This window comes from Nannospalax galili, unplaced genomic scaffold, assembly GCF_000622305.1.
Source record: "Nannospalax galili isolate Female #2095 unplaced genomic scaffold, S.galili_v1.0 scaffold300, whole genome shotgun sequence".
NCBI classification, from domain to species: Eukaryota; Metazoa; Chordata; class Mammalia; order Rodentia; family Spalacidae; genus Nannospalax; species Nannospalax galili.
The window spans coordinates 62,001-88,136 of record NW_008347322.1 but is presented as its reverse complement, the minus strand read 5'-3'; the positions used below and the strand labels follow the sequence as shown (position 1 = coordinate 88,136).

Below are 26,136 nucleotides of genomic sequence, written 5' to 3'. Positions count from 1 at the left end.
ATTACAAGGTCCTTGTACCTGTATGTCCTGATTGTTAGGTAATGAATCCAGTGTGTAATGAGCAAAGGTCAGTGTTCCTTCTCCTGGAGGTGGGTTACATGTTTCTGTTTCACATTCATTGTAAATCTTGGTAACGGGTGTATTTAGAACAGCAGTGAAAGAAGGTGCTGCAGCAAGCAGGGCCTAGTGGCCTGGTGGGGGAGCATCACCAGCATCCCAGGTCGTCTCATGACCAGGTACTTTGTTTTTGCCTCATAGGGAAGACATCTGGTTTGATGACGTGGACCCCAAAGATATTGAGGCTGCCATAGGCCCAGAGGCAGCCAGGCTGGTACGGAAGCGGCTGGGGCAGAAGGAGAGCAGCATCTCCCTGGTGAAGGAACAGGCTTTCAACGGGTAAGCTGGGCTCGGGCTGTTGGGAATGTTCTGCCTTCCGGGGCTGGGGACTCTTAGGGGAAGAGGGGACACACACACACACACACACACACACACACACACACACACACACACAATTGAATGGAGTGAGCGTGGAGTCATGGCTGCCCAGCATGTCTTGTGGGCCCAAGAGTCCTGGCCACAGGATTCATTACACTGGGGCCTTTGGTTCCCCTCAGCCTAACAAAAGCCTTGGCCCTGGATTGTGAGATGGTGGGCGTGGGCCCCAAGGGGGAGGAGAGCATCGTGGCCCGTGTGTCCATCGTGAACCAGTATGGGAAGTGTGTTTATGACAAGTACGTCAAGTCGACTGAGCCCGTGACAGACTACCGGACAGCGGTCAGTGGGATACGGCCTGAGAACCTCAAGCAGGGTACGATCCTCGTGTGCGCAGGAGTGGCAGGGACGTGGTAGCTGGGCTCATCTTTCCCACACCGCTTTTCTGTCAGGAGCATGGCTTTGCAGATACAAAAGCGTGTTCCTTGACTGCCATACTGTTCGTGTCTTGTGGTTCCGTGCCTCCTGCCCACCCCCTAGACTAGGACAGTGCTCTTGGTTGCTTTCTGTTGAATGGCAGTGGGGAACAAGGTGCTGGGGACCACGAGGGAGGCGGTGAAGGACCAGTGGGCTCAGTGGCAGCAGCTGGGGGAGGATCACAAGGTCTCTGGGGAAAACACTAGTGCAGTATTGTAACCAGTGCAGCCTACAGGAGGCTCCTTGTGGCCATGACACTGAGAACAGGGTGGAGCTTGGGAGGCTGGTTCTGAAGTGGAAACTAGATAGGGAGGTGGCTGGAAAAGGTTACCTAACCCAGTATCACAGGGTCCGAGCCTGCATGGTGTGGTAGGAGAGGCCCACCAGAATGCCCCTCAGCCTCCCACCTGCAGTTCCCACCACACACTGCCTGTCTGCAGCAGGGTTCTGAAGATGGCACTGCTCCTCTGACCCTGATGATTGGCTGTGGTAGAACTCCATCTTTCCTCACTGCCCCAGAAGTGGGAGAGAGTGCAAGGTAGAGTAGGGTTCCTCACAGTCTCCCCACCTCCTCTGAAGCCAGTGAGATGCTTCTAGGGGCTACTGCTCATTGCCCGTGTCCTTAAGGGCCTGACCTGATGCCTTCAGACCAGGGGTGGGAGGGGCTTCCCTCAGAATCTTGTTCTGTGATGTGTCTTGTTAAAGCCACTTCCATGTTTGGTTTTCAGGAGAAGAATTTGAAGTCGTGAAGAGGGAAGTGGCAGAAATGCTGAGGGACAGAATCCTGGTGGGGCATGCTCTGCACAATGATCTGAAGGTCTGGGCCTGGGGCATCCCGAGAGCTTTCCCGAGAGCTGTGCGCACAGCCTCGTGGCTATCTGCAAAAGCATCATTCTGGGATTTTTTATTTCTGAACTTTTCATGTTGAGAATCCTCTTAAGAATGATGACAAGTGCTACTTCTGGCTCATCTTTCTGTATCCAAGGGACCAGGGAACTGACTACACTGGTCAGTCGTGCCAGTGAGCTAGCAGCCCTACGAAGCCGTCCTTTCTGACCTGGCAGATGGCCTGGTATCTGGTTATCCTACCCCATGACCATGGGTCCCTCATAAGAAATTTGTCTACACTAGCAAAGCCTTGGAGTCTTGTCCTGTGTCTAGTTTGCGTCTGGGCATTGCTCTGATGCTGGAAGCCCAGCCTTGGGAGGACCTAGCCTGGGTTTAGTCCACGGACCAGTTAAGTCCATGGATCATAGACAAACTGCCTGACTGGTCCACTTGAGGGTGCAGAAAAATGGGAGCCCAGTCTGCTTGGCATGAGGGGCACCTACTACCACCATCTGGGTGTGGTGCCAAGATCTAGTTTAATCCGCTGAAAGCTGGGGGGTTATGCTATTTGTGGGTGACAGAGCTGAGCTTCAGAGGGTTAGGTGCATGTTCTAGAACAGCAATGGAGGTACACCCAGACGCCCCCCTCTACCCCACTGCTGAGCATCCCAAGTTGACAGAGCCAGCAGCTGCTGCTTCAGCTGTTCCCCAGGGATGGGGAACAGGATAGAGCTGTGCGTCCCTTTCCAGGGTGGTCCCATACTGGCTGCACATTGGCCACTTGAGTTAATGAGCTCAGAGGGCCCCTCCCAGTGCTAGGGCATGTGACCTCTAGCCTCTGTCCTTTTAGATTCCTGTTGATCAGAATCTTGTAGGTATGGGATGTGGTCTGTGGTGCTGCTGTATTTATGTTTCAGGAGCTTCTAGATGGGTTTTTTAATGTTTTCTTACTTTACGTATGAGTGTGTTGCCTGCATGTAGGTGGGTGCACCCATGTCGTGCCATGCCCATAGAGGTCAGAAGAGGGCGTCGCATCCCCTGGAACTGGAGTTACAGATGGTTGTTAGCTGCCCTGTGGGTACTGGGAACTGAATCCAGGTCCTCACCAAGAGCAGCTAGTGCTGTTAACCACTGAGTCATCTCTCGACGATGGGGGTTTTAATTCTCTCTTAAATGTTTGGGACTAGGGATGTAGCTCAGTGTCAGAATGAGAGCTTTGTGTGTGCAAGGCCCTGGGTTCCAGTCCCAGCACCAAAATAATATTATTATTAAGATAATAAATATTTAGCAATTGAAAATTAACAAAAGTCATCTGCCTGGTAATATAGCATGTCACTTTAGAGACTACATCCAGGGTGACAGGTCCCACTGGTGGGTCATGTGTGTGGCCATGTGAGTCTAAAAGAGTGTTGGTTTCAGGGTAAACATTGAATCTCATTTTTAGCTTCTCCATGAGGAACCAGCTTGTGTAGCAATTGGTTGTGGGCTAATGGAAGACTTCCCACTTCATTGGTATCAAGATTTCATTTTTATTAATGTGGTCCTGAATACTGGGCAATCGCCTTAAGTTGGGCTGATAAATTTCTTTCAGAAGCTCAACCTTTTTTCTAAGTGTGTGCTGTACCCTGGGGCATTCTATAAGAAAATACTTGTTTTCTTCTAGGTATTGTTCCTTGATCATCCAAAAAAGAAAATGAGGGACACCCAGAAATACAAGCCTTTCAAGAAACAAGTTAAGGTAACTAGTGACCCACTGGCACTGACCCACTGCTGGTTAAAGGGGGTTTTGTTTGTCTTGGTTTGGTTTTCATTTTAACCTTTAAAAGGAGTCTTGAGTGAGTCTAGTAGTGACTCATGTCTGTAATCCCAGCATTTAGGAGGCTTTCTGAGAGGCCAGCCTGGGCTACAGAGGGAGACTGTGTCTTAAGACAAACAAATACAGTAACAAAATTAGGAGATCTTTATATGTAGGGCCGGGGGCTGGAAAGATGACTCAGCAATCCAAAGTACTTTCTACTCTTCAGAGGATCTGAGTTCAATTTCCAGCACCCATACTGGGCAGCTTACAACTGCCTGTTAACTCCAGCTCTAGGGGATGTGATGCCCTCTGTCCTACAAGAGTGTCCACACACAGACTGTAATTAACAATAAAAATAGCTGGTGTACTCCTTTAATCCCATACTGGGAGGCAAAGGTGAGTTTAAGGCCAGCCTGGTCTACATCGAGTCTTCCAGGCCAGCTGGGGCTACAGGGAGACCCTGTCTCAAAAGACAGACAGAGACAGACATAATACATACATTAAAGTTTTAACGGGCTAGGGCTATGGCTTACCAGCAGAGCATTTGTTACAGTCCTGGGCTCAGGAGCCTGTGGTGGTGGTGCATACAGAGCCTGTGGTGATGGCGTACACCTTTAATCCCAGCAGGTGGATCTCTTTGAATTTGAGAGGCCAAGTTGGTCTACACTGCAAGTTCCCGGCCCGTCAGGACTAACATAGTAGATCCTTTCTCAAAACCAAAAGCCCCTGGGTTCAGTCCTCAGCACCACAGGCTTGAAAATGAGTGAGGCGGGCAGGTTTTATACGTGTGTGCTAATCTCCACAGCAGGCCTGGGGTGAGGGCATTCAGCCACAGAGCTACAGGCAGAACTGCCCCTTTGAGACCTTGGAACCGGGGGTGGAAGGTGATGTTTGCTTGTCCTCGTCTCTAGGGCTAGGGTTGGAACCCTGGGCCTTGTTCATACTGTATGACCCCTGAGATGGGTCAGCATGCAGAAGTGCTTGTTGCACAGACCTGGGTTTGAACGCCTGGTAGAATGAAAGGACCCCCTTCACAAATTGTCCTCAGACCTCAACACACACGGCACATTTGCCCACACGTATTGTATGCCCTCCCCACTCCCCACAATAATAATTTAAAGAAAAAAAAGCACTACACGGGATGGAGAAATGGCTCTGGTTGAATACTTGCTGTTCTGTTCTTGTAGAGGACCCAGGTTTGGGTCCCAGCACCCATGTGGTCGCTCACAACAATCTGTAATTCCAGTTCCGGGGGATCTGAGTTTTTCTGGCCTCTTCAGCCACCAGGCACATATGTGTACCACACGTATGTGGTCCACTTGCAGACACGCAGGCAAAACACTCATACACATAAAAATAAATCTTTAGAAAATAAAGAACATTTTGCCACCAAGCTGCATTGCCTGCCCCTAACTGCTCCTTTCTTGGCTGATGGGCAGGGGCACAACTACAGCGGGCCAGTGGCTGTAACCCTAAACAGCACAGGAACTCTTAGCTGAAGGGAACCTGCAGACCACTTACAAGGGGTTCAGTAGCCTCCGTTCTCCAGCAAAGTGCCCTCCGTGGGCAGAGCTTGTGGAAGCCCCAGACTCAGTTCTGCCTTCTCTCCTTCTGCAGAGTGGAAGACCATCTCTGAAAAAGCTCTCTGAGAAGATTCTGGGGATCAGGGTCCAACAGGCAGAACACTGTTCGGTAAGTGTCCTTGAGTGACAGCCCTTGAGATTATTGGCTGTCCCTGACCTCAAAACCCAGGCACGTGTCACATGACAGCAAAGATGGGTAAGGAGCCTGGGCGGATCAGGCTTACAAAATGCTTAGTAAATCTTAAGTACTTAATTTAGCTGGAACTTAACACAAATACTATGTTTTAGGAATTTGAAACAAAATTCACTAGTCTGATTGAAGGCTGTTAGTCTGTTTCCTGTTACTGTGATGAAATACTTGAGACTGGGGGCCTCAAGTAAAGAGGCTCATTTAGCCCTAGTTGTGGCACTGGCTCTGCTGAGGGCCTTATGGTAGATCCTTCTACAGTAGAGGCCCTGCAACATGGGAGAAATCATGTGGCAGGCAGGATGCCAAGGAGGGAGGAGCAACAGCATGCTTGAGCAGACCTGACTGACTGCCCCAATGGTTCCTTTGTGCCAGGGCTCCATCCCAGGGCTCGCCTACCCTTTGACCTCCCACTGGCCCAGCTTTGAAAGGTCCCAATACTTGAGCTGTGGCAGTTGAAGCTTTTCCCAACCATAGTAAAGACCTAAGGCTCTCAGTCCCCCCGACAGGCCCTCCTGGCCCACAGTCTGCTAGAACAGTCTCCTGCAACACGCTGCTCCTTTGCCTGGCGCAGCTGTGCCTCCTGCCCCCCACCTCCCTCCCCCATTGCTGAGCCTGAAGTGTGTGGTGCCACAGCCCTTTACTGTCCTACCACGGTCACCCTGTGAGGTGTGCATCCGTGTGCAGCTATGGCTGGCATAAAGGCTTAGTAGTCACAGGGTAGACTGTGACCTGTGGCCATGTGCAGTCGCTAACTGATGAGCCTACGTTGCTGTATGTCACCCAGGTCCAGGATGCCCAGGCAGCGATGAGGCTGTACGTCATGGTGAGGCGGGAGTGGGAGAGCATCGCTGGAGCCCGGAGGCCCCCGGCCAGCACCCAAGGCCATCGCAAGGAGCGTGCTTAGCTTAGCACCACCCTGCTGCCATTGTTGCGCTCCCCATCTGTCCGGCTCCTCCCCATCCTGCTCCTCCCTGTCCTGCTCCTCCCCTTGTGCCTCAGTCTAATGGCAGTTGGGACTGGCTCACGGATGCCAGTCAAGTGTCTAAAGAGGGGCCTCTCATGGGCATTTTCAGAGCCGTGGCTCTAGGAGTGTACTGTGTAAGCTGCTCCTGGAACACCTCCCGGACTCTGCTGCCAGAGGCCCTGTGTGTCCAGGTAGACTGGGCAGGGGGGTTGCAGGGAAGAAGCCAGCTGTGTGTTGTGGGTGGAGAGAGGCAGGCATCAGGACGAGCGTGCTGGTGAATCTGCACCTGCTGACCGTCAGGAAGGTGGCCCCTGCTGCCATCTCTGACAGTAAACTTGGGTGGATTCAGCCTGAGTGCTCAGCACCTTCCCCTAAGAAGCTCCTTTTCTTGTGGATGAGGGTTAAGTTCTGCAGGCCTTGAAGGACCCGGGTACCCTTGGTCAGCTACTAACACAGCTGGCCAGCACAGCACCTGCCTCCTTGGGGACCTCCTTACAGACACGGGGACTTGAGGAGTGACTTGGGAGTCCCTTTCTTGCTCCTGTGTACTTTCCTTGGCTCAGAGTTGGCTGGGTGGCCAACCTCCCACATGGACCTTTTCACAGTCTATGATGTGAGACTTGTGGCCACAGGTGAACCTGAGCTATGTGAGCAGAAGGCTGAGGGTCCGCTAGGAACCTGTCCAAAGTGGCCAGTCACCGTGACCAGTGAACACAGCCCAAGGCTTAAATGAGCCCACCTCACAGCTGTAGAACAGATACACCCACTTAGATAACAGCAGATGGTTGCTTTACATGGGGCTGTGGACTGGGATGTGGCCCAGAGAGCACTTACTCAGCGCACGGAAGGCCCTGGGTTAGTCCCTAGCACTGCAAAAAATAAATGGATGGACAGATGGAGATTGTGGACGTTCAGCTTCTTTCCGTCATCTAGAACCTTGAGAAGTTCTGTAGGACTAGTGTCACCAGGCCAGGCCAGCCGGAACAGTGTTGGGCTTGTTTATTAGTCAGTGAGAAGTGTGAGATTCGGTATTGCCTGTGGTGTTGCTCCTCCAACCAGGACTGGAGAAGCAACATTTCAGGTCTTGGAGACCCACTCTTCCTTCTCCACGCGGGAGACCTCCTCAGACACAGACTTTTCCTGCAGTGGGGAGACCTCCTCAGAGACGGGCTCTTCCTGCAGTGGGGAGACCTCCTCAGAGACGGGCTCTTCCTGCAGTGGGGAGACCTCCTCAGAGACGGGCTCTTCCTGCAGTGGGGAGACCTCCTCAGAGACGGGCTCTTCCTGCAGTGGGGAGACCTCCTCAGAGACGGGCTCTTCCTGCAGTGGGGAGACCTCCTCAGAGACGGGCTCTTCCTGCAGTGGGGAGACCTCCTCAGAGACGGGCTCTTCCTGCAGTGGGGAGACCTCCTCAGAGACGGGCTCTTCCTGCAGTGGGGAGACCTCCTCAGAGACGGGCTCTTCCTGCAGTGGGGAGACCTCCTCAGAGACGGGCTCTTCCTGCAGTGGGGAGACCTCCTCAGAGACGGGCTCTTCCTGCAGTGGGGAGACCTTGGGATCTTCTGGCTCCTCTGCAGCAAGTTCAAGCTGCTGCTGCTCCTTGGAGCTGGAGGGTGTGGCCGCCTCCAGTGCTCGAAGCACCACTTCCGAGTAAGAAACTAGGTCCTGTCGGGAGGGCAGCAGAGGCCGCACAGCACAGTGCTCTGGGGCCTGGGAGCACTTACATGACAATCTACTTCCTGGATGGGATCTTTGAAGAGGTCTACTGCCCTCCCCTCAGGGTTGAATCTGACCCAGCCATAGGGATGAGTCAGGAAAATATGTGGAGCCCAGGGTGGGTACTGGCCTGGCCCATGTTTCAGGGCTTCAGCTTGGCTTGTTAGAGGTGCCACCATTACCAGGCTGGAGGTGAAGCGCCCCTGGACCTCCTGGACCAATGCCTTGATGCCACTAGACTCCAGCTCCGGCAGGATCTCCGCTGCAGTGAAGCAGAGACCGTCATGAGGCCCAGGAGTCTTGCCCACCAGCAGGACAAGGTGTGTCAGGCACCAATTTCATTGGTGTGGACAAGTTAGGGGAAGTTCAAGAGCATTGGGACCACACTGTAGAGCTCCCGCCCTTCCTGCTGTCGAGGGCTAGGAGCAGGACTCCGTACGCTGGCTTCCAGGTAGGGGGACATGGCAGTGATCCTCACTATAGGAGGCCAGGTGGGCCAACAGCATGCAGAGGTTCTCCACCACCTCAGGGTCATCCTTGTAGAACTGGTAGATCTCCTGGAGGAGGTAGAGGCTGCTGCTGCCCTCCTCCAGCACTGCCACCTGGAAGGCCACCAGTTCTGGAGAGAAAGAGGCAAGGGAGCCTGGATTCCTACCTTATTGAAGCCCTTCTGCAGCCTTAGGCTGGTCCCTCTGCCCTCTGCCCGGTGTACCTGGGAGGGGGCATGACTGTCACTCTAGGCTGCTGAGAGAACTGATCGGGTCTGTTCCCAGCCTTCTGTGCAGGGAGGGGCTCCTGAGGGTGCTGGGCGACACCGCGCCCCCTTGCTTCCCCACAGTGGCTCTGCACTGCTTCCTACCCAGTCAACAAGGACCCAGGTCCCGCTGGCGGCAGGCTCTCGGCCTGTGCCAATTCCGTTACCCTGAGCCCTGTGGGTTTCAGGCCTCACCTGAGGGGAGCAGCTTTTTCTTCCCTTTTCCCCCAGAGAAACAGGCCCTGAGGGGAAGGGCCTCTTGCCCAGACCTAGTCCCTACCTGAGGCAGGCCTGACAGCCTCAGAGGAGCTGAGCCCTCCCCGTAGGTGCTGCATATAAGGGTGTTAGGGATAGGACAGGAGACGGGACCCCAGCTGCCCCCAAGACCCATTAGCTGGGGCTCATGGGAGAGAATGCAGGTAGCGTGTCGTTACTCGTCTACAGTTAAACCATGCGTGGAGCCCCAGGCCTGCCAGATGCTGTGGTGACTGTGGCGTCTGCAGGCCTCAGTGTTCTACAGAGGATGGCTGAGCCTGTGCTTAGTTTGGTTCTGACACAGCCTGGACTTGGAGACAGACCTGTGTGTAGGAAACCCCATGCAGATGTGGTGTGGGGAGTGTGGGGGGACGGTGGTCAAGACTGAACACCACAGGCAGACATCTCAGTGATGCTTCTGGGAGGCTTTTCCTGGTTTTACGGGTTTTCCATTCCAGTCTGAGGGCAGCTGGTGAACATCAGTGGTTGAGGTTGACTTTTGTCCCACCCCCAGGTGGCAGCCTATCAAGTCCCAGACTCACCGGACACCTTTGCGAGGCTGGCCAGGCCACGACATGCGTTGTTCACCAGCAGCACTCTGTCAGGATGCAGCCGGATGCTTCTCAGGAACAGTGCCACCACCTCCTCAAACTGGTTCTCCTTCATGTAGCCTACAGGGTACAGGCATCCATGCCTCATGTGTCTGGGGTCACCCCCTCCATTTCCAAGGTCCCAGGCTGCTCACCTAGCAAAGACAGGAGCCAGAGCACTGCACAGCCAGCCTCAGCCAGTTCCACATCCTCCTCATGGGTAACCAATACCCGGATGATTGTGGCTGGGATCTGCTCCAAGGAATCTTTGTTCATAATGACAGCTGGATCCAGGACAAGATTGGGAGACCCAGGCCTCAGGTGTGAGCAGGAGGGCCTGCTGGATTTGTGCCCCTCCGTCCTGCCCCCTCCCACCAAGAACAATGGAGTAGAAACACCTGGATAGGTGTCATCAGATGGAAAAGGGGGTTCTCTCTGCCAGTGAGATGACCTTCGGGAGAGACTTTGGGGGTTTGTACTTGGGGCTTTAGCAAGGCCTTGGGTTTTCTGGGCTTGGCATAGCTTGGAGCCCCTTTCCTTAAGCCAGGCAGCCTTTAGGCACTAGTGCCAAGAAGGCCCAGTGCAGGCCTGGAAACCCCGTTCTGAATAAAAAGCCAGGACCAGACATTGAGTCCTCTGGTTGGCCTCAGGAGCTAGGGACTGAATGCAAGGCATCCTGAAGGCCTTCCTCTCCCCACCTTGGTCTCCCTGAGCCTGTGTGCTGGGCTCTCAGAAACGCCCCACGGGGCTGAGGTCATCCTGTGCTTAAGGGACTTATGCAGTGGAGGCTTTGAAGGGAGGGCCTCACCATCCACCAGGAGGGACCAGAGCAGGCTCAGGACAGCGAGACAAATGTGTCTGTCATTGTGGAACTGGTCCAGGTGTTCCCGGGCAAGCTGAAACAGCCCTGCCTCCTGTAGCTCTCTAGAGACCAACCCTGTGGGCAGCAGAGAGGGCTGAGGGTTACGGGCTCCAAGATGCCTTCTTTAGTATTGCCGTTTCCCCACTGACCTCCAGCACTGCGGTCTGTGTGTTCTGGAACCCTTCCTGTCAGAGCTCTAGCCCCTGTGCAACCAAGGACAGAGGCCTGACCCTGGAAGGGCTGTTTGTCTCCTGGCCCCCGCCCAGTAAGTTAGACCCCTTACCAGATTGCGTCTAACTGCTGAAGCTTCCCAGCTAGTGGGCCTTAGCCTGCTGTGCTAGAACACCTATTCTGCCCTTTCCCGACGGGCTGACCCATTCTGTCTAGCTGTTCTTTCCTGCCTGCTCCCAGCTCTCTTCCCTCTCTCCAGGTGGGCTCTGTGTGGGTGAGAAGTCAGCAGATCTGGAATGGAGAGAGCAGACAGGCCCAGCCCCCAGCCATGAAACTCTTGGCTGCTGTCCCCAGCTTTCTGTGTTGACCCTTTCTGCCCCCTAGCCTGGTTGCCTACTGCCTGCCTGGCTGGTGGCCTCAGAGCCCAGCGTGTGATGTGAAATAGATGGTGTGAGCCTGTGGCCATACCTGGCATGTGGTTGGCACCTATGGAGAAGAAGCCGTCCTGTAACAGGCCTGCCATCAACAGCAAATGAAAGCCACCAGCCTCGGAGCAGAGCCACTGAGAACTACACAGTTGACCAAGTGGGAAACGAGGCCCTCTTGCTGCCTACCTCCTGCAGCCTCTTCTGTGTGCCTGACTTTCTAGCATGCAGAGGGGAAGGGCAGGGCTAGCACACCCACCCTGGCTGGAGATGATGGTGAGCAGATTATAGACCATGGTGATGAGCTGCTCTGAGTCTGGCTGGCTCTGCATGGCACTCAGCAGGAAGGAAATGATGGAGCTGTCCCTTGGGGTCTTGGTTTCTAAGTCATGTGCCAGTGCTGCTTGGGCCAGAGAAGGAACCGGGGTTAATCCAGAGCTGAGAGTGCTAAAGAGGGCAGGTGTCCCCCTCTGTAGCTGGGGACAGCATCGCCACTAGGAAACAGACTGCCTTATCCTCCGGGGGGGGCCGGGGGGGTTGTTGACCAAAATGACCACCTGTAGACATCTCAGCCCAGTTTTGGCCTCCAGGAGCCTGCTGGGTCAGTTATGATGGGTAAATACCTGCATATAAATTATCTGGACTCCTGCCTAGTGGTAGAGTGCTTACCTAGTACACAGGGCAGCCTAGGTTCAGGGCCCTCTCCCTCAAGACACAGTTTAAATTGTGTGGAAGTTGGGCTCTCAGCATTAAAACTAGAAAGGTAAAGGGTGACCAGTGTTCCAGGCTTAAAGATGGAGCCGGTTAGGACTTTTCCTGTTGTAGAGAGCTGTGGTTGCCCAGGTGCTCGGCTCTGGGCTTCTACTCCAAACTCTAGGATGGTGCTGCCCCCCGTTGGCCATTACACCCTCCAACTCTCCTCTACTGTGATGACCAGAGGACCATTCTGTCCAGCTCCTGTAGCATAACTGGGGAACAGACGAGAGATGGGCTTGTCCAAGGCCCTGGCAAGCTGTCAGGCCTGATATGGACCCAGGGTATGCAGACTCACGGCTACACCCTGTCTATCCTGGGATGGAGTCTCTTGGGCACTTCAGGGAGCAGACTGCAGAGAGCCATGCTGGGGGCGGGGGGGACAGGTGAGAGGCAGGCCCTGGGAGGGGCTCTTGGCCGTCCGCCCACCTTGGCCCAGGACGCGCAGCAGCAGGGAGCAGGTGCAGAGCAGAATGTCGAGGAGACACTCGTGTTGCCGCACAGTGGCCACCACCTCTTCTACCAGCTCTGTGGGCCATGGCAGGCCTGTGGGGAAGGTGGCACAGGTGAGGAGGAGCAGGAGGAGCTGGACTGTGTGGCCCAGAGGCTGCTGGGAGTCCACGGTACATCAGAAGGGACCCGGGTGGGTGGACATAAGGGCAAAGAAGGATCAAGTCCCATGTTCGAGTGCTTGTAATCTGCTAAGGCTCTTTTTAAAAGGGCAGGGTCTCACCACGTTGGCCAGGCTGGCCTGAAGCTCCTGGACTCCAGTGGTTCTCCTGCCTCAGCCTCCTGAGTAACTGCAACCACAGGCACATGCCACTATGCCCATTTCTGCCAAGGCATGTACTTATAGTTCCTTGAAACAGGCCCTTGCTGTCGGCCCTCAGTGAGAATGCTGAAGGCCACTGACTGGTCATTGGACAGCTGTGTGAACCCAGCCTGCCCGCCTCCAGAGCCCAGGCTGTCACTGCCTTGAGACTTGCCTGATGATAAGGATGTCAGTTCAGAAACACTGGGGCCCAGGGTACAGGACCACAGCAAGCCCACCCTAAGGCAAGGCTGTCTGAGGCAGACATGCCTCTGGGGTGGTGGGAATGGCCCACTGTTTGGCATCATGGCCTCTGTCCCCCAGAAAAGCAAAACCCAGGCTTTATTCTGGTCATAGCCTAGCTACAAAAGGGATGGGGTAGCAATATGAGCTGTCTGTTGACTCTAGGGGACACAACTTGGTCTCCATAGACCAGCCTCCACTGTCCTAGCTATTGGGACAGATCCCTGGGGTCCTTAGTGTGTTTTGTGGATGGGTGATACATAGGTAGATAAATGAACAGGTGGGTGAGTGGAGGGATAGGTGGGAGAACGGACAGGTGGATATGTAGAATAGATGGGTGGGTGGACAGGTGGAAGGTGGGAGAATGGACAGGTGAGTAGGTGGATAGGCAGGTGGAAGGTGGGAGAACGGACAGGTGCGTAGGTGGGATGGGCAGGTGGAAGGTGGGAGAACGGACAGGTGGATAGGTGGGATAGACAGGTGGAAGGTGGGAGAATGGACAGGTGCGTAGGTAGGATAGACAGGTGGAAGGTGGGAGAACGAACAGGTGCGTAGGTGGGAAGGTGGAAGGTGGGAGAACGGACAGGTGCGTAGGTGGATAGGCAAGTGGAAGGTGGGAGAATGGACAGGAACGTAGGTGGGATAGACAGGTGGAAGGTGGGAGAACGGACAGGTGCATAGGTAGGATAGACAGGTGGAAGGTGGGAGAACAGTCAGGTGCATAGGTGGGTGGTGGTAGATGGAAGACTTCAGGGAGGGAAGGAAAAAGGGACGAAATAGCTGGAGGGAAGGCATGGACGGACCGGATACAGCATGGTATTTGAGGTGGGGACAGGCTAAGTGGAGACACATCAAAGCATGTCTGCAGTCATTTAAAACTCCCCAGGAAGCTTCTTAGTGGCACAGGTGGTGTGTTCACCATGCAGTTGAAAATGAGTAGTCCTGATGCCTGCTGTAGGGGTGGCAGGGCAGATGGGTGGTTGGCACATGCCTGTAATCCTGTCCATTCAAGAAGCTGAGGCAGGAGGAGAATAAGGTCAAGGACTTCTTGGACTACATACTGAGTTTCAGACCAGCATGGTCAATGTAGCAAGACTCTCTCAAACGAAAAAAAAAAAAAAGAAAATTAAATGGGGCTGAGCTGAGGACGTGTCGCTCAGCTACCTACCTAGTATGCATGAGGCCCTGGGTTCAATCTATAGTACCACCCCAAAAAGGAAAGAGATGGATGCCCCCCTTTTTTCTTTTTCTTTTTGAAATGAAGCCTTATCTCTCTCAATATACATCTGGCCGTCCTGGAGCTCGCAATCCTCCTGCCTCAGCCTCCTGAATGCTAGATGGATTTCTTATTATGGACCATTGAGACAGTCGCCCCTACCCCACCTTTCTCTGCTAGTAAGCAAGGGATCAGAATTCTGGGCCACCTCCAAGCAGCACTGGCCAGTGGAGCCTGCAGTGAGAGACTGGCCTTTCCCTCCCCTCTCCACTGCCCCTTCCCCTTTCCTCCAGGGGCTGTAGGGGGAAGGGCAGGGTGGGCAAGGCCTTTACCTAGCTCTTCCTCTGGCATTGTCAGAAGCCTGTTTATGGCCTTGAGCTGGACCTCTGGATGGATGGAGAAGCTCTGCATGACCTCTACGGGAAGGAAGGGGGGACCCTGCTAAGGGCCAAGCCATGGATGCACTGGACGTAGCCATCCAGCAATCAGGCTTCTGAGGTCTCACTCCTATCCCCACTTCCCAGAGGAAGCCAAGCAGGGTCTGGGACTCACCTAAGATCAAACCCAATCTCTGGAAGCCTATCCCTGAGCCACAAGGCCTGCTGTCACTCACCTTGGCACATAGAAGGCGCACAGCCCAAATAAGGAAGGCACCTGGGGCCACCATGTCCAGGGCATGGAAGCCAAGGGGCATGGGGCGCTGGAGGACACAGGCAGTGAGCAGGGCATAGCTACACAGAGGATGTGTAGAGTAGGAACGGAGGAAACTGGAGGGGCCAGGCTACCAGCAATAACTCTGTTGTAGGTTATGGGGAGCAAGAGACGCTGTCTAGCACCTGCAGGGGATGAGCCTGGAAATTGTTTCCATCCACTAGCCATGCATGATCAGCAGTTCTGGGAACAAGTTGACGGGGAGGCACCAGCCCTCTAGAACTAATGCTAACTAGGGTCACAGCACACCCGTCCCACCCCCCCACCAGCACCTAAGATGTTGGCCACGTTGCCTTCTAGCAGCAAGTCGGTGATGAACATGGGCACTGCCTGACGGTTCAGAGCAATGCACGAGTTCCTGAAGGAGGTGCTTGTGTAGATGATGTGGATCACGTCTCTGGCAGAGGGGCAGAGAGTGTGGGTGTCATCCTGTCTGCCTTGGGCTGTGGGTGGCCCACTGGCAGGAGGCACTGCACGTTAGCCTTCCTGGTTTGGAATGCTTGGCGTGGGGGACCACTCTGTGTCCCATGTGCATCCAGTGACTGTTGGTCCATTTCCAGGGACCTGCTCTTGAAGGCCTGTCACTCCCCAGGGTTCCCAAGGCCAGTTCTGTGTCTGGCACTTTTTACCTTCCTCCATGAAAAGATATAAACAGATTTTCTAATTTCTATCAAATTAGAAACTTTCCGAGGTCCCTCAAACCACTGTGGGTGCTGTGGCTGTGTCGCCTGCACCCAACGGAAGAGTAGGCTGCTTGCACCACCATTCAGAGCTTACATTCAAGCCAGGTGTGGGAGGGAGCACACATGTAATTCCAGAGCTCAGGAAACTGAGGTGGGAGGATCATTATGAACTTGAAGCTAGCCTGGACTACAGAGACCGACCCAATCTCAACAACAACAAAAACCAATATGCATTCAGGACTGCTGGCTGCCAGGCAGGTTGGGAAAAGTCCAATTCTATGTTCCAAGACAGTTTTCTGTGCTGTGGTAAGGTGGATGCTGAAAGGTAAGTTGGTAGGTTTTAGTAAGAGCCCAGCCCTGAGCTCACTTGATGGCTAGTCGATCCCCAGGGTTGATGTGCAGCATGAAGGGCAGAAGGGAACAGAAAGTCTCTGCGTTGGGAATATGCCTGTCCTTCATGGTCTTTAGGATGGGCTTCAGGCTGCCTGGCTGGTGGTGAAGGGCTTTCCGAAGGTACATGGCTTCTACATCCTGTGAGGAGAGAGGGCACCTGGCCTGAGCTTTTCTCAGCCTTGAGGGTGACCCCTGGTCAATGCTCCCTCACTAGGCTGAGTAGGAGCCGGTGCAGGGGCTTTCAGGGGACTTCTGAAGCCTATGTGGAGCCCTTCTCTCCACAGGCAGCTCACATTTAGGAAGGAGCAGGTGGCCAAGTCCAGAATGATGCAGCCCAGGGACCAGATGTCAGCTTTGTGGGTGAAGGAGAATTTCAGGGCTTCAGGGGCCATCCAAGACTTCTGACAGGGGTCTGTAGGCAGGCACAAGGTGAGAGACTGAGTCCTGTGCATTTGAGGAGATGAGACAGGACAGAGCCAACGGGCCCCAACACTGTCCTCTGCCTCCCTTGTCTTTTTTTCTTCTTTTGATAAAAGGTCCCAAGTAGCCCAGGTTGGCCTTGAGCTTGCTATGTGGCCAAGGACGACTTTGAACTCCTGATCGTCCTGCTTCCAACTTCCCAGTGCTGGGACTACAGGCATGCGTTGTCACACCCAGCTGCACTGTTCTCTCTCCAGTGCTCCCTTGCAAGCTGCTTGATGGAAGCCCTTCGGTCATGCTCCCCGGTGAGGTGAGCAGTGCCAGCTATAGGCAGTGAGGTACTGCTCTGAGACTTGGTCTCCACCAGGGAGGCTGTCATCCTGAGCAGGTGTCTGCCAGGCTGGCCCATGTGCCTGTCTGTGTGGTAGCCAAGGGAGCTGGGGAAGGCGTGTGTCAAGAAAGCCATAGTGTGCCCCTTCAGTAGCTTGTCCCCTATGAATGCCAGGTCCTGGGGACAAAGCTCCAGTGCCCTGCCCTCATTTCTAACCCTGAACCCTGGAGAACAAAAGAGCGGGGTGCTAGGCCTGCTCCTCACACCACGTCTGGCCTCTGGTCACCCCTCCAGCCAAACAAAAAGGCTGCACCCCAAGGACCCAAGCCATCAGCACTGCCAATCAACTCACCCGTGTACTCTCCTAACCATCCTGCCACCATCTGTCTACCCATTCATCTCCCCACCATCCTCTGTAAGCCTGCTGCTGTGGGACTCTGAGTTCTCTAGGGGGGCTGCTCTGTCTATCTAGGACAACTGATACAGGCTTGAAGCCCAGGTCCTTTTATCTTACTAGCTGGGCTATCTGAGGTCTCTGTAGTAATATGCAGAGCCAGTGCCAGCATCGCAGAGGATGGCTGTGCCCCACATGCAGTTTTTGTCCTTCCTAAGAGCTAACATCTTCAGGTGCCACAACCATTACTTTGCTCCTTGGGCTCTTTTTCACATGTTGGTGTCCTTGGTACCTGCAACCACCCCAAGGGGCACACCTACTCAGCTATGTCCCAGGCAGGGGGTCTTTGAACATTCTGAGCCAAAGAACCCAGAACCAAGAGTGGCTGCTGTCCTCTTGGAGCCACACCTCCCTTGCTGCTCATCCTTGGGTGTCCCCAGCCACCTTCTTCGGCTCGGATGTTCCACTTGGCTTTGTGGGTCATCAGTGCCTGGGAGCTCAAGTCCTGCAGTTTACAGTGGACGTTGTTGACAAGGGCGATGTTGGAGGGCTTGAGGTTCCTGCAACCAAGAGGGGGCTCTGGTGCCATGCAGCTGCCTTGGGTGGGGCTGGCACATGCCTGGTGCCCTAAGCCCACTTCCCTGGCCCAGTTCCAACCCTCTGCATGCCTCAACTTGTTCAATAATCCTAAAACATAACATCTACTCAGTTACTGTGCATTAGGGAAGACCCCAACTTTGAGGATGAACACGCAGTCACCAAGGTCCCTCTTTAGAGAAGACAGCCACCATTCTGTACGTCTGGTGACATTAACACGGACACCCTGTTTTCTTTGTACATGTGGCCCATGTGTACAAGACAGGAATGTCTGGATTGGAAGCCACTTCCTAGATCTTCCCACCACAGAGAGATCTGGGACTTGAGGCTGTGCGCTGGAGGGTCAAAGGCTGGGCCTGGGGTGCAGCAGCCCACACTGGCCTGTCCAGAGGCCATGCCACCTCAGGCAACCTCACCTCTCCTCCTTGGCATCTTATCTGCCAGTTTCCTTGCCCTTTAGAACCACCCCACCCACCTGTGCACTCCTGCAGCCCTGCGCCTCTGGGTGAGTAGGGCACTCAGAGGCTTCATGGGGAGTTATCCTCCTGTCTCAGCCATGAGGAAAAGGAGCCCCCTCCTACCCAGATCTGGCTCTGGGCACTGACACCTGGACCTGGGATCCATGGCCAGCCCAGGAAGGAGCCCCTTACCTGTGAATGATATTCAGCTGATGTAGGTATTCTATGGCATCCAACACCTGGCTCAGCATGGTCTGCATCCACTGAGGGAGACAGGAGACATGGTGTGGGAAGGGGCCTGAGTGCTCCCTGAGGGGCAGCCAGTGAGACAGGGACATGCTGGAGATGCTGGTGCCTGGGATGGTCCACACTGGTCATGGGAGGTGGTCCCTCTGGGCCCCACAGATGCTGAAGGCCGCAGGGCCCGCGCCTTTATGCCCTAGCGTGAAGAGAGTGTGTGAGAGAACACTGTGGAAGCAACGAGCCTCGCCCAGCATTGGGGCTGCCGCTTTCAAACCATGTACCTAGGACTTCTGGATCCCACAGCAGGCTCAGAGCCACCCTGAGGTACCAAAGAGTGGCAGGACTGTGGGCTTTTTCCCATGACCTTCCCCACCCTATCAGAGCAGCTCACTTTCTGGGTCCTGGGAATATTTGTGCTTCTCAGGGCCTACCACTGACAGAGGTCTACTGCTGACAAAGGTCTGAAGCCCACTCCACAGCCTGCCCGAGGCCCAGGCGATGAGATGGCTGTGTGCCCCACAAGCCCCTTGGTGTGATGGTGCCTGGCCCACAGAGCAGAGGCATTCTTAGAAGAAAGCAGGCTCAGTTCCTCTTGGGGGGATCCCAGGCCCCAAAGTGAAAGCGAAGATGACCAAGCTGCAAGTAGATAACAGAGGAGAGCCCCATGATCTTGGCTGGGAAAGGCTGTGTGAGCTAGGACTAAAAGGATCTGGCCATGGGAGGACATCCATCAGGTGGCCTTCATCACACTAAGATCTTTATCTGTCACAGGGCAGCACTGAATGAACTGGCAAGCCCCAGACTGAGTGGAGATAGCTGGACACTGGCGTATGCACCCTGTAAAGAATATCCACAAATCAACAAGACAACCCATGTTTCAGTGGGCAGAAGACTTAATCAGACACAGACCTCCCCAAATGGCCAACATGTAGCTGTGTGGTGGTACACATCTGTAATCCCTGTACCCAGGAGGTGGAGGCAGGAGTCTTAGTTCAAGGACCTCCTTACTACATAAGGAGCTCATGGTCACCTCAAAACAGAACACAGCAACAAAAAACCAGGCAGAAAATGTGCTCTCCAGGACTATTGACAGGCGAGTGGAAATTAAAGTCATGCTAGCCCCCTCAACATTTAAGCTGAAAAGACAGCCCAGTGGCAGTTGGTAAGTTGGAAAGGGAGAGCAAACACTGTCCAGCCAGCCCCTGCTGGGATGCCCACTGAAGCCACACCTCACTCTCTCAGCAACCCACTCCTGGGTGCTTAGGCAAGAAGGCGTAAAGGCTGTCCAGCGAAGCTCATAGCAGCCTTACTGCACAGCCCTGACTGGGGGCAACCAGAGGCCCGTCAGTCCTTGGGAAGGCAGACAGCAGAGTGGTCCTGCCACACTCTTCCTGGCCGTGAAACAGACATGGCTGGGTGAGAATGGGCAGGACATCACAGCGTGGCTAAACCCAAGAGGCACAGGGCTACATGGAAGACGTGCGCTCAGATGAGTTGCACATGCTTAGCCCACTTGGATGAGTGTTCAGTGTAGTCCAGTCTCTGGAGGCAGAAGCCAAGTGGTTCCCACCTGGGCCCCTCCCAAATTAGAGGAACGCCTCACCCCGTGCTCCGGTGCACATGTGTAATACATCAAGCTATGAAATGTGCATGTGGTGGTGTGCAATGCCCAGCCCCCCATGAGAAATCAGACCCCAGTGGTGCCTGCCTTCCCCTGTCCTTTATCTTCTCCATCAACCACTGCAGGGGCCTTTAGGGCCACAGGATCTCTTACCTCAGAGCCAATAACTCCCTTTTCCATCCTCTTATTCTCAATGACCTTCTGGAAGGTCCCTTGGCTGTACTCCATCACCAGGCAGAGGAACAGAGAGGAGATCTGCTGGGACACAGGCCCTCTTAGCCAGCTTATTACGCCCAGGGGCTGGGACCTCAGTAGGGTCACTTGCTCGAGGGCATCTTCCACAGGGCTGTCACCTGAGGTGGCTGTGGGAACACTGCCTGCTGGGAGGGCCTTACTGTTTTCTCCCCACTCCCAAGGCCCTACTGCACTGGCCTGTCCTGGAAGCTGCAGTAGTCCCCAGGCTCTGAGCTTGTAGACCCCTCTGTAGGACCCTCACTCCTCATTGCGGGGACTGTTCCTTCCCCAGGACTCAGCTCCAGCCCATGTCCTCTGAGTCTGCACTGTCCAGGGCTCAGTGTGTTGCCAGGGGCCAGTTCGCCCCCCTCCCCACAGTATAAGCATCAGAGTACTTAGGAAATTCTGGGGGTGTGTGCAGTGCCGCCCTCTATAGCCCTGGGGTGTCATCCCAGGCAGGGATACTGGGATGGGACAAAGGCCAGCACACAGCAGAAGTCCCCAGCCTCCTGTCACTTCCAGCCTCCCATCCATGCTCAGTGTCCTCCCCACCCTCTTGGGGTGTGACTCAGGAAAGCTCTAGCTCCTTGTGAAAACAAGAAGTCCTGTTGTCAGTAGGACCCAGGACCTGGGATCCACACTCAGACACCCACTGGCTTGGGCACTGGGGCTCTCCGTGGCCTCTCTAAGCCCACCAGGAGATGAGGATAGCACTCCCACCCAGCAGACCTCCCAGGAGGAAGTACTGAACAAGATGCTAGATAGTGAACTGCTTTAGGGCCATGGGAGTAAAGGGTCCACAGACCTGGCCTTCTGTGAAATGGGCTGGTAGCCCTCCCATGATGAGGCTGTTGGGGCTCATTTGAGATTATGCACGCCCCCCCCAGCATGGTATTGGCCTGGCAAGTGCAGACTCAGGTGTGACGCTTACAGTCACACCCATGCCAGTCTCTCCAGTGCTCTGTGCTGTCTGCTGGGCTGTGGGAGTCTGCTCCAACCTACCTCATTGTTCCACATGATAAACATCTCATGGTACACGGAGATATTGGGGTGCTGGAGCTTCAGCAGGGGCCTCAGCTGTGAGGACCAGAGAGGGAACAGAGGGCGTATCTCAGTCAGTGCTGGCTCCAGGCAGGGAGGGGTAGGTCAGGGAGGCTGTCCAGCTTGCTGGAGAGTGACCGGAAGGCCTGGTGAGGTTCCATCTCCAGCATGGGCTGACCATAGACTGGCTTCTCAGCCTCTCTGAGCTTCACAAGCTTATTCAAAAATGGTGTCAGGCTGGGGGTCCAGCTCAGGGGTAGAGCTCTTTTCTGGCATGTATAAGGCCCTGGGTTTGAGCCCCCCCAGCACCGCCAAACTGAAAACAAAGATGGTGGTATCTGGTGCCCAGGCAACAAACTCAATCTCCCAGCACAAATGGCCACTGGACACACCATGGCCGCTGGCAGCAGCTCTGACTGCAGCTGGTGTGGGAGCAGCTGGCCTGGGGATGCAGACAGGGGGGCAACCTGACTGTGTGATGGTGGAGGCTGCGGCCGGTGTCCCATGCTCTTCTATGTGTCAGACCATGACTGGGTCTTTCCCTGCCTCACTGACACTGCGACCCAAGAGGTGCTGGGGGGCAAACAGCGAGGGTGGGCAACCCCAGAAGGAAGACTGCATAGCCGCTGTCTAAAGCTGGTAACTGCTGTCACCTCTGGCTCTAGGTGGGTAATTGATGACAGACCTCCTTCTCCCTCCCTCCCAAGTCCCTCCCCCTGCCCTTTCGTCCCCCCCTCGCCCTCCCTCCTCCTCTGTTTCTCTTCTCTTTCTTCCATGGTGGGAATCAAATCCAGGGCTTTGCACATGCTAGGCAGACACTCTACACTGAGAGCTGGGATTATAGTGTGCTCTGCCACTCCCACCTAATTAACTTACTTTGTAAAAATTTTATTTTTTTATGCAGGGTGTGTGGTGCAGGCAGAGGCGGGTGGATCTCTGTGAGTTCAAGGCCAGCCTGGTCTACATAGTGAGTTCCAGGCCAGCTGGGGCTACAGGGAGACCCTCTCTCAAAAAGACCAAAAAAGAAATTTATTATTTTTAAATTTTTATTTTTTATGAGTGTATTGCCTGCATGTATGTAAGTGCACCCATGTTGTACAATGAATGCCCATGGGGGTCAGAAGAGGGCATCAGATATCTTTGAACTGGAATTATAGACGGTTGCTAGCTGCCATGTGGGTGCTGGGAACTGAACCAGGTCCTCTGCAAGAGCAGCCAGTGCTCTTAACCACTGAATCATTTCTCTAGTTCCCTAATTTACATTTTTCGTAGATAAGTTTTCTAGTGTACTTAATACTTTTATACCTGGAAGAAAGTGTTTTGCTTTTCTTCTAGTGCTGGGGATGGAACCCAGGGCCCTGAACATACAAAGCATGAGCTCCAGCCCCAGCCTGAAGAAAAACACCTTTTAGGACCACGAGAGACGGCTCGGCAGGTGAAAACCCTTGCCGTTGAACCTGATGATCAGAGTCTGATCCCTGACCCATATGGTGAAAAGAGAACAGAGTCCTGAAAGTTGTCCTCTGATCACATGTACGTCATGCCACGCACAGGTGTACACACACATACACACACATACAATGTAAAGAAAAATAATAAAAAGACATTTTGAAAAGATGGTTATTGGTGGAAACCCAGTAAGTAAACTTCATCTTCTCTGGGGACAGGTATCCCAAGTGGTCATTTAAAAGGGGTGTGCTGGGCATGGACTCCCTTTGTGACTGTACAAGAATGAGTTCTGACCCTCCACCCTGCAAGCTTCCCTTCACCCTATCACTCAGAAAGTGGGCAAAACACAGTTTCTGTGTTTTTCTCAGGGAATAGTTACCTCCTCCAGGGCCTCGTTGGCATGATGCTCATCAATGCACTCCACCTGCAGGTGCAGAAATGGGAGCCCAGTCAGCAAACGTGTGGTGAACAGCTGCCATGACCACCTCAACATAAGCCATGAACACCTCAGCATAAGCACCACCACTATCACTGTCCCTATGACTGTCATCAGCACTGGCATCACCTTGACCATCACCACCTCTAGCACCCCCACCACCATCACTACTACTACCAGCATCACTACTACCACCATCATCACTACCAGCAGACATTTTGAAAAGCACCATCACCAGCAACAACACCATCACTACCACCACCACCACCATCATCACCACCATCACCATCTCCGCCATCACCACCATCACCATCTCCATCATCACCACTGCCACCATCTCCACCACCATCAGCACCACCACCACCACCACCACCACCATCAGCACCATCAGCACCACCACCATCACCCCCACCACCATCAGCCCCATCCCCATCTCCCCCATCAGCACCATCAGCACCACCACCATCACCTCCACCACCACCACCACCACCATCAGCACCATCACCATCTCCGCCATCAGCACCATCACCATCTCCGCCATCACCACCATCACCACCACCATCACCTCCACCACCACCACCACCACCACCATCAGCACCATCTCCACCACCACCATCACCTCCACCACCACCACCACCACCACCACCACCACCACCACCAGCATCACCTCCACCTCCATGACTACCTCCATGAGTAGGGAAATTAACCAAACAGTGAAATCTTTCAATATGTCCAGAAATCCCACTGCAGGGATTTTTTCCTAAGGAAATCATGGATTCTCAAAGGAAAAAGCAATCAAACAAACAAAAAACCTAAGAAGATGCTTTTCAGAGGTGTTTAGAGTAGTAAAAACTAAAAATAAGCTAAAGGCTCATTCCAAATGGGGGGACAGGCTGGGCACATTACAGCACACGGAGCAGTGTGAGTTGGGAGGGGTGCGGCTGCCAGGCTAGGAGAGAATGAAGCTTGTGGTAGTAACATGGGACAGTGTCAATATTAGATGTTATAAACTTCAATTCCATTCTTACAGAAACAGAAAAGCTCTTAAATGCCTAGAAAAAAAGACTGGATGGGTGTTTGTGTTTCTGAGACACAGTCTTATTGTGTAGCCCACGCTGGCCTTCAACTCCAGCTCTACCTGCCTCAGTCTCCCAAATGCTGAGCATACAGGCGTGTGTCACCATGGCTGACTTGACTGGCCACTCTGGCCCACTGGCCTGTGAAACAAGGGAACTGACCCCACAGCCAGCAGCAGCAGAATAAGGGGTAGGCACTCCAGGCGTAGCCACCTAGGGCTGAGGCTGCTGGGCTAGAGGCCTGAGGGAGCCTAGCCAGATGTAAGCTTCTCTCCGCATGGTCACCACCGCAGAGAAGGGTGTGCCGGGGCCTCGGACAGCCACTATCTTCTCCCTAGGTTCTCTGTTGGAAATGACAGAGGGTGTGCTCCCGTGGGCCTATACCCTACCCTCAGCATCTGGACCGACCGCCTGGAAACTTCATCCTTGGTGAGATGGGGCTCCCTGAGTCTCACTGCCTCTGGCTGTGAACTGTGTCCCTGTTCTGGCTTGGCACAATCGAGGGGACATTCATGAGATGTTGGCAGGCATTGTGGTTGGTGGGGCAAAACTTAGTACCACCCAGGTGAGGGGGCAAGGAGGGAACTCCAGGGGGACTTGTGCCACAACTCAGTGCCTGCTTCAGCCAGGCTTGTCCCTGGCCCTAGTCCAGGAGGCTGCGTTCCAGCCAGGGATGCTGTGTTTGGGAGAGCCACTGCCATAGCACTGCCCGCCTGCTCACCTGTTTTATCACATACTTGGTGTCAGTTTCTGTTTCCTCCACCATGAGGTTCACTCCTAAGGCTCCACGACTCAGCTCTTGCAAAATCTACCCGCAAGGGAGAGACACTTGAGGACATACACACAGCTCTGCACTTTCCCAGGAAAGTGGACACTGCGCTGGGCCTCCCAAAAGCAAGCACCTCCCATTTTGCTGTACAGGAAATGACCTCAGGTGGCCGAGAGGCCCTCCGTGGTGGGGCCAGTACCCTCTCCTTTGAGGCCCCATCCTGGAGTCCTTTTAACAGCCTCCAACCCTCTCCAACCTGCAGGGACAGCCTGACAGCTAAGAACAAGCCAGCCTAGGGCAGAAAGCTTGGAGCTTCCACAGAAGGAAGGGTCCTGTAACAGGTGCAGACCCACCAGCCCCTCCACTGTCTGCCCCGCTGCCCAGGTTTACACCGAGATGCTGAGGCTCTGGTACTCTGGGGTCTGAGCCAGAGCTCAGCAGAAGTCGGGGCTGTCGGGTGGAGGGTCAGAGGTGGGATCTCTGGGGCACTGAGACAGCTGTCAGGTGGGGGGAAAGGGACAAGAAACAGGTGGAGACAAGCAGGGACGCACAGCCCAGGCTGAGGTCAGCGGAACACCCACTACATGAACCCATGCCTCAAATCAAAACTTCTTGGTATTCCTTTACTTAAAACTTTCCTGGCCACCGAGCGCATCACAGAGCGTCCTCCCCAGGGAGGACGACCCATCACCCCCAGCAAAGTGGCCCATGGCCAGCACAGGACAGCAGCAGTGAACTCCCGCTCGTTTCCCTGGCAGCTGTCCTCTGCATGCTGTACACGGCTCAGGTGAGGGTGCTCAGGGCTAGGTTCCGGCACGTCTGCCTGGACACCCCGGCACGGCTCAGGTGAGGGTGCTCGGGGCTAGGTTCCGGCACAGACACTCGGAAGGAAGGACACAGGAGCCGGCCTCCAGCCCGAGCTGAGCGTCAGGGCTGGGGAGGTCATCATCTAGGAGGGGAAACCGAGGCCTGAGGCCGGGACCACCCGCGGGATGAGGCCAGCCTGGCCCCTCGGGGCGTGACCGTTACCCCGCTGCCCGTGGGTCTTGGGCCCCAAGTGAGGCTCAGCACCTGGTACTTTTCCATAGTATCTCGAGGGGAGACTCTGCCTCCCAGTCCCACCTCGGAGTGCAGGGAGCGCGTCCCCTCCAGGGAGGCGGGTAGTCGGACTATAGACTGCGCATGCTCAGTTAGACCGCCCCGCGTGCTCAT

At 54.5% G+C, this 26,136-nt stretch overlaps 2 protein-coding genes across 3 annotated transcripts in view; one reads left to right on the top strand and one right to left on the bottom strand.

Moving 5' to 3' along the window:
* Rexo4 (REX4 homolog, 3'-5' exonuclease) overlaps positions 1-7,168 on the top strand; it is an 11,214-nt gene extending 4,046 nt beyond the window's left edge. For both annotated transcript variants that reach the window (XM_029568741.1, XM_008843907.3), the window contains 6 exons: positions 259-396; positions 615-808; positions 1,638-1,726; positions 3,401-3,475; positions 5,153-5,227; positions 6,093-7,168. In XM_029568741.1, coding sequence (XP_029424601.1) covers positions 259-396; positions 615-808; positions 1,638-1,726; positions 3,401-3,475; positions 5,153-5,227; positions 6,093-6,212 — 691 coding nt within the window. In that variant the 3' untranslated portion in view covers positions 6,213-7,168. The remainder of the gene's footprint in view (positions 1-258; positions 397-614; positions 809-1,637; positions 1,727-3,400; positions 3,476-5,152; positions 5,228-6,092) is intronic.
* Positions 6,673-26,136, bottom strand: Stkld1 (serine/threonine kinase like domain containing 1). The gene is made up of 19 exons (XM_008843908.3): positions 26,047-26,136; positions 24,877-24,963; positions 23,023-23,067; positions 21,156-21,230; positions 20,073-20,174; positions 18,248-18,318; positions 17,445-17,560; positions 16,149-16,267; positions 15,830-15,993; positions 15,052-15,176; positions 14,401-14,484; positions 12,228-12,344; positions 11,305-11,445; positions 10,396-10,524; positions 9,743-9,871; positions 9,540-9,668; positions 8,467-8,607; positions 8,171-8,250; positions 6,673-7,937 (listed from the first exon to the last, which is right to left on the bottom strand). Exons 1-19 carry the CDS (start codon positions 26,134-26,136, stop codon positions 7,350-7,352), a joined length of 2,532 nt encoding a protein of 843 aa, XP_008842130.2. The 3' UTR covers positions 6,673-7,349.

Excerpts from the sequence above, each read along its gene's own strand:
- Stkld1 (XM_008843908.3), bottom strand. The coding sequence starts at position 26,136 with ATGAGCACGCGGGGCGGTCTAACTGAGCATGCGCAGTCTATAGTCCGA. Across the intron at positions 24,964-26,046 it reads CGCGCTCCCTGCACTCCGAG|ATTTTGCAAGAGCTGAGTCG; the intron begins GTGGGACTGGGA and ends CCTTGCGGGTAG. Across the intron at positions 23,068-24,876 it reads CCAAGTATGTGATAAAACAG|GTGGAGTGCATTGATGAGCA; the intron begins GTGAGCAGGCGG and ends CTGCACCTGCAG.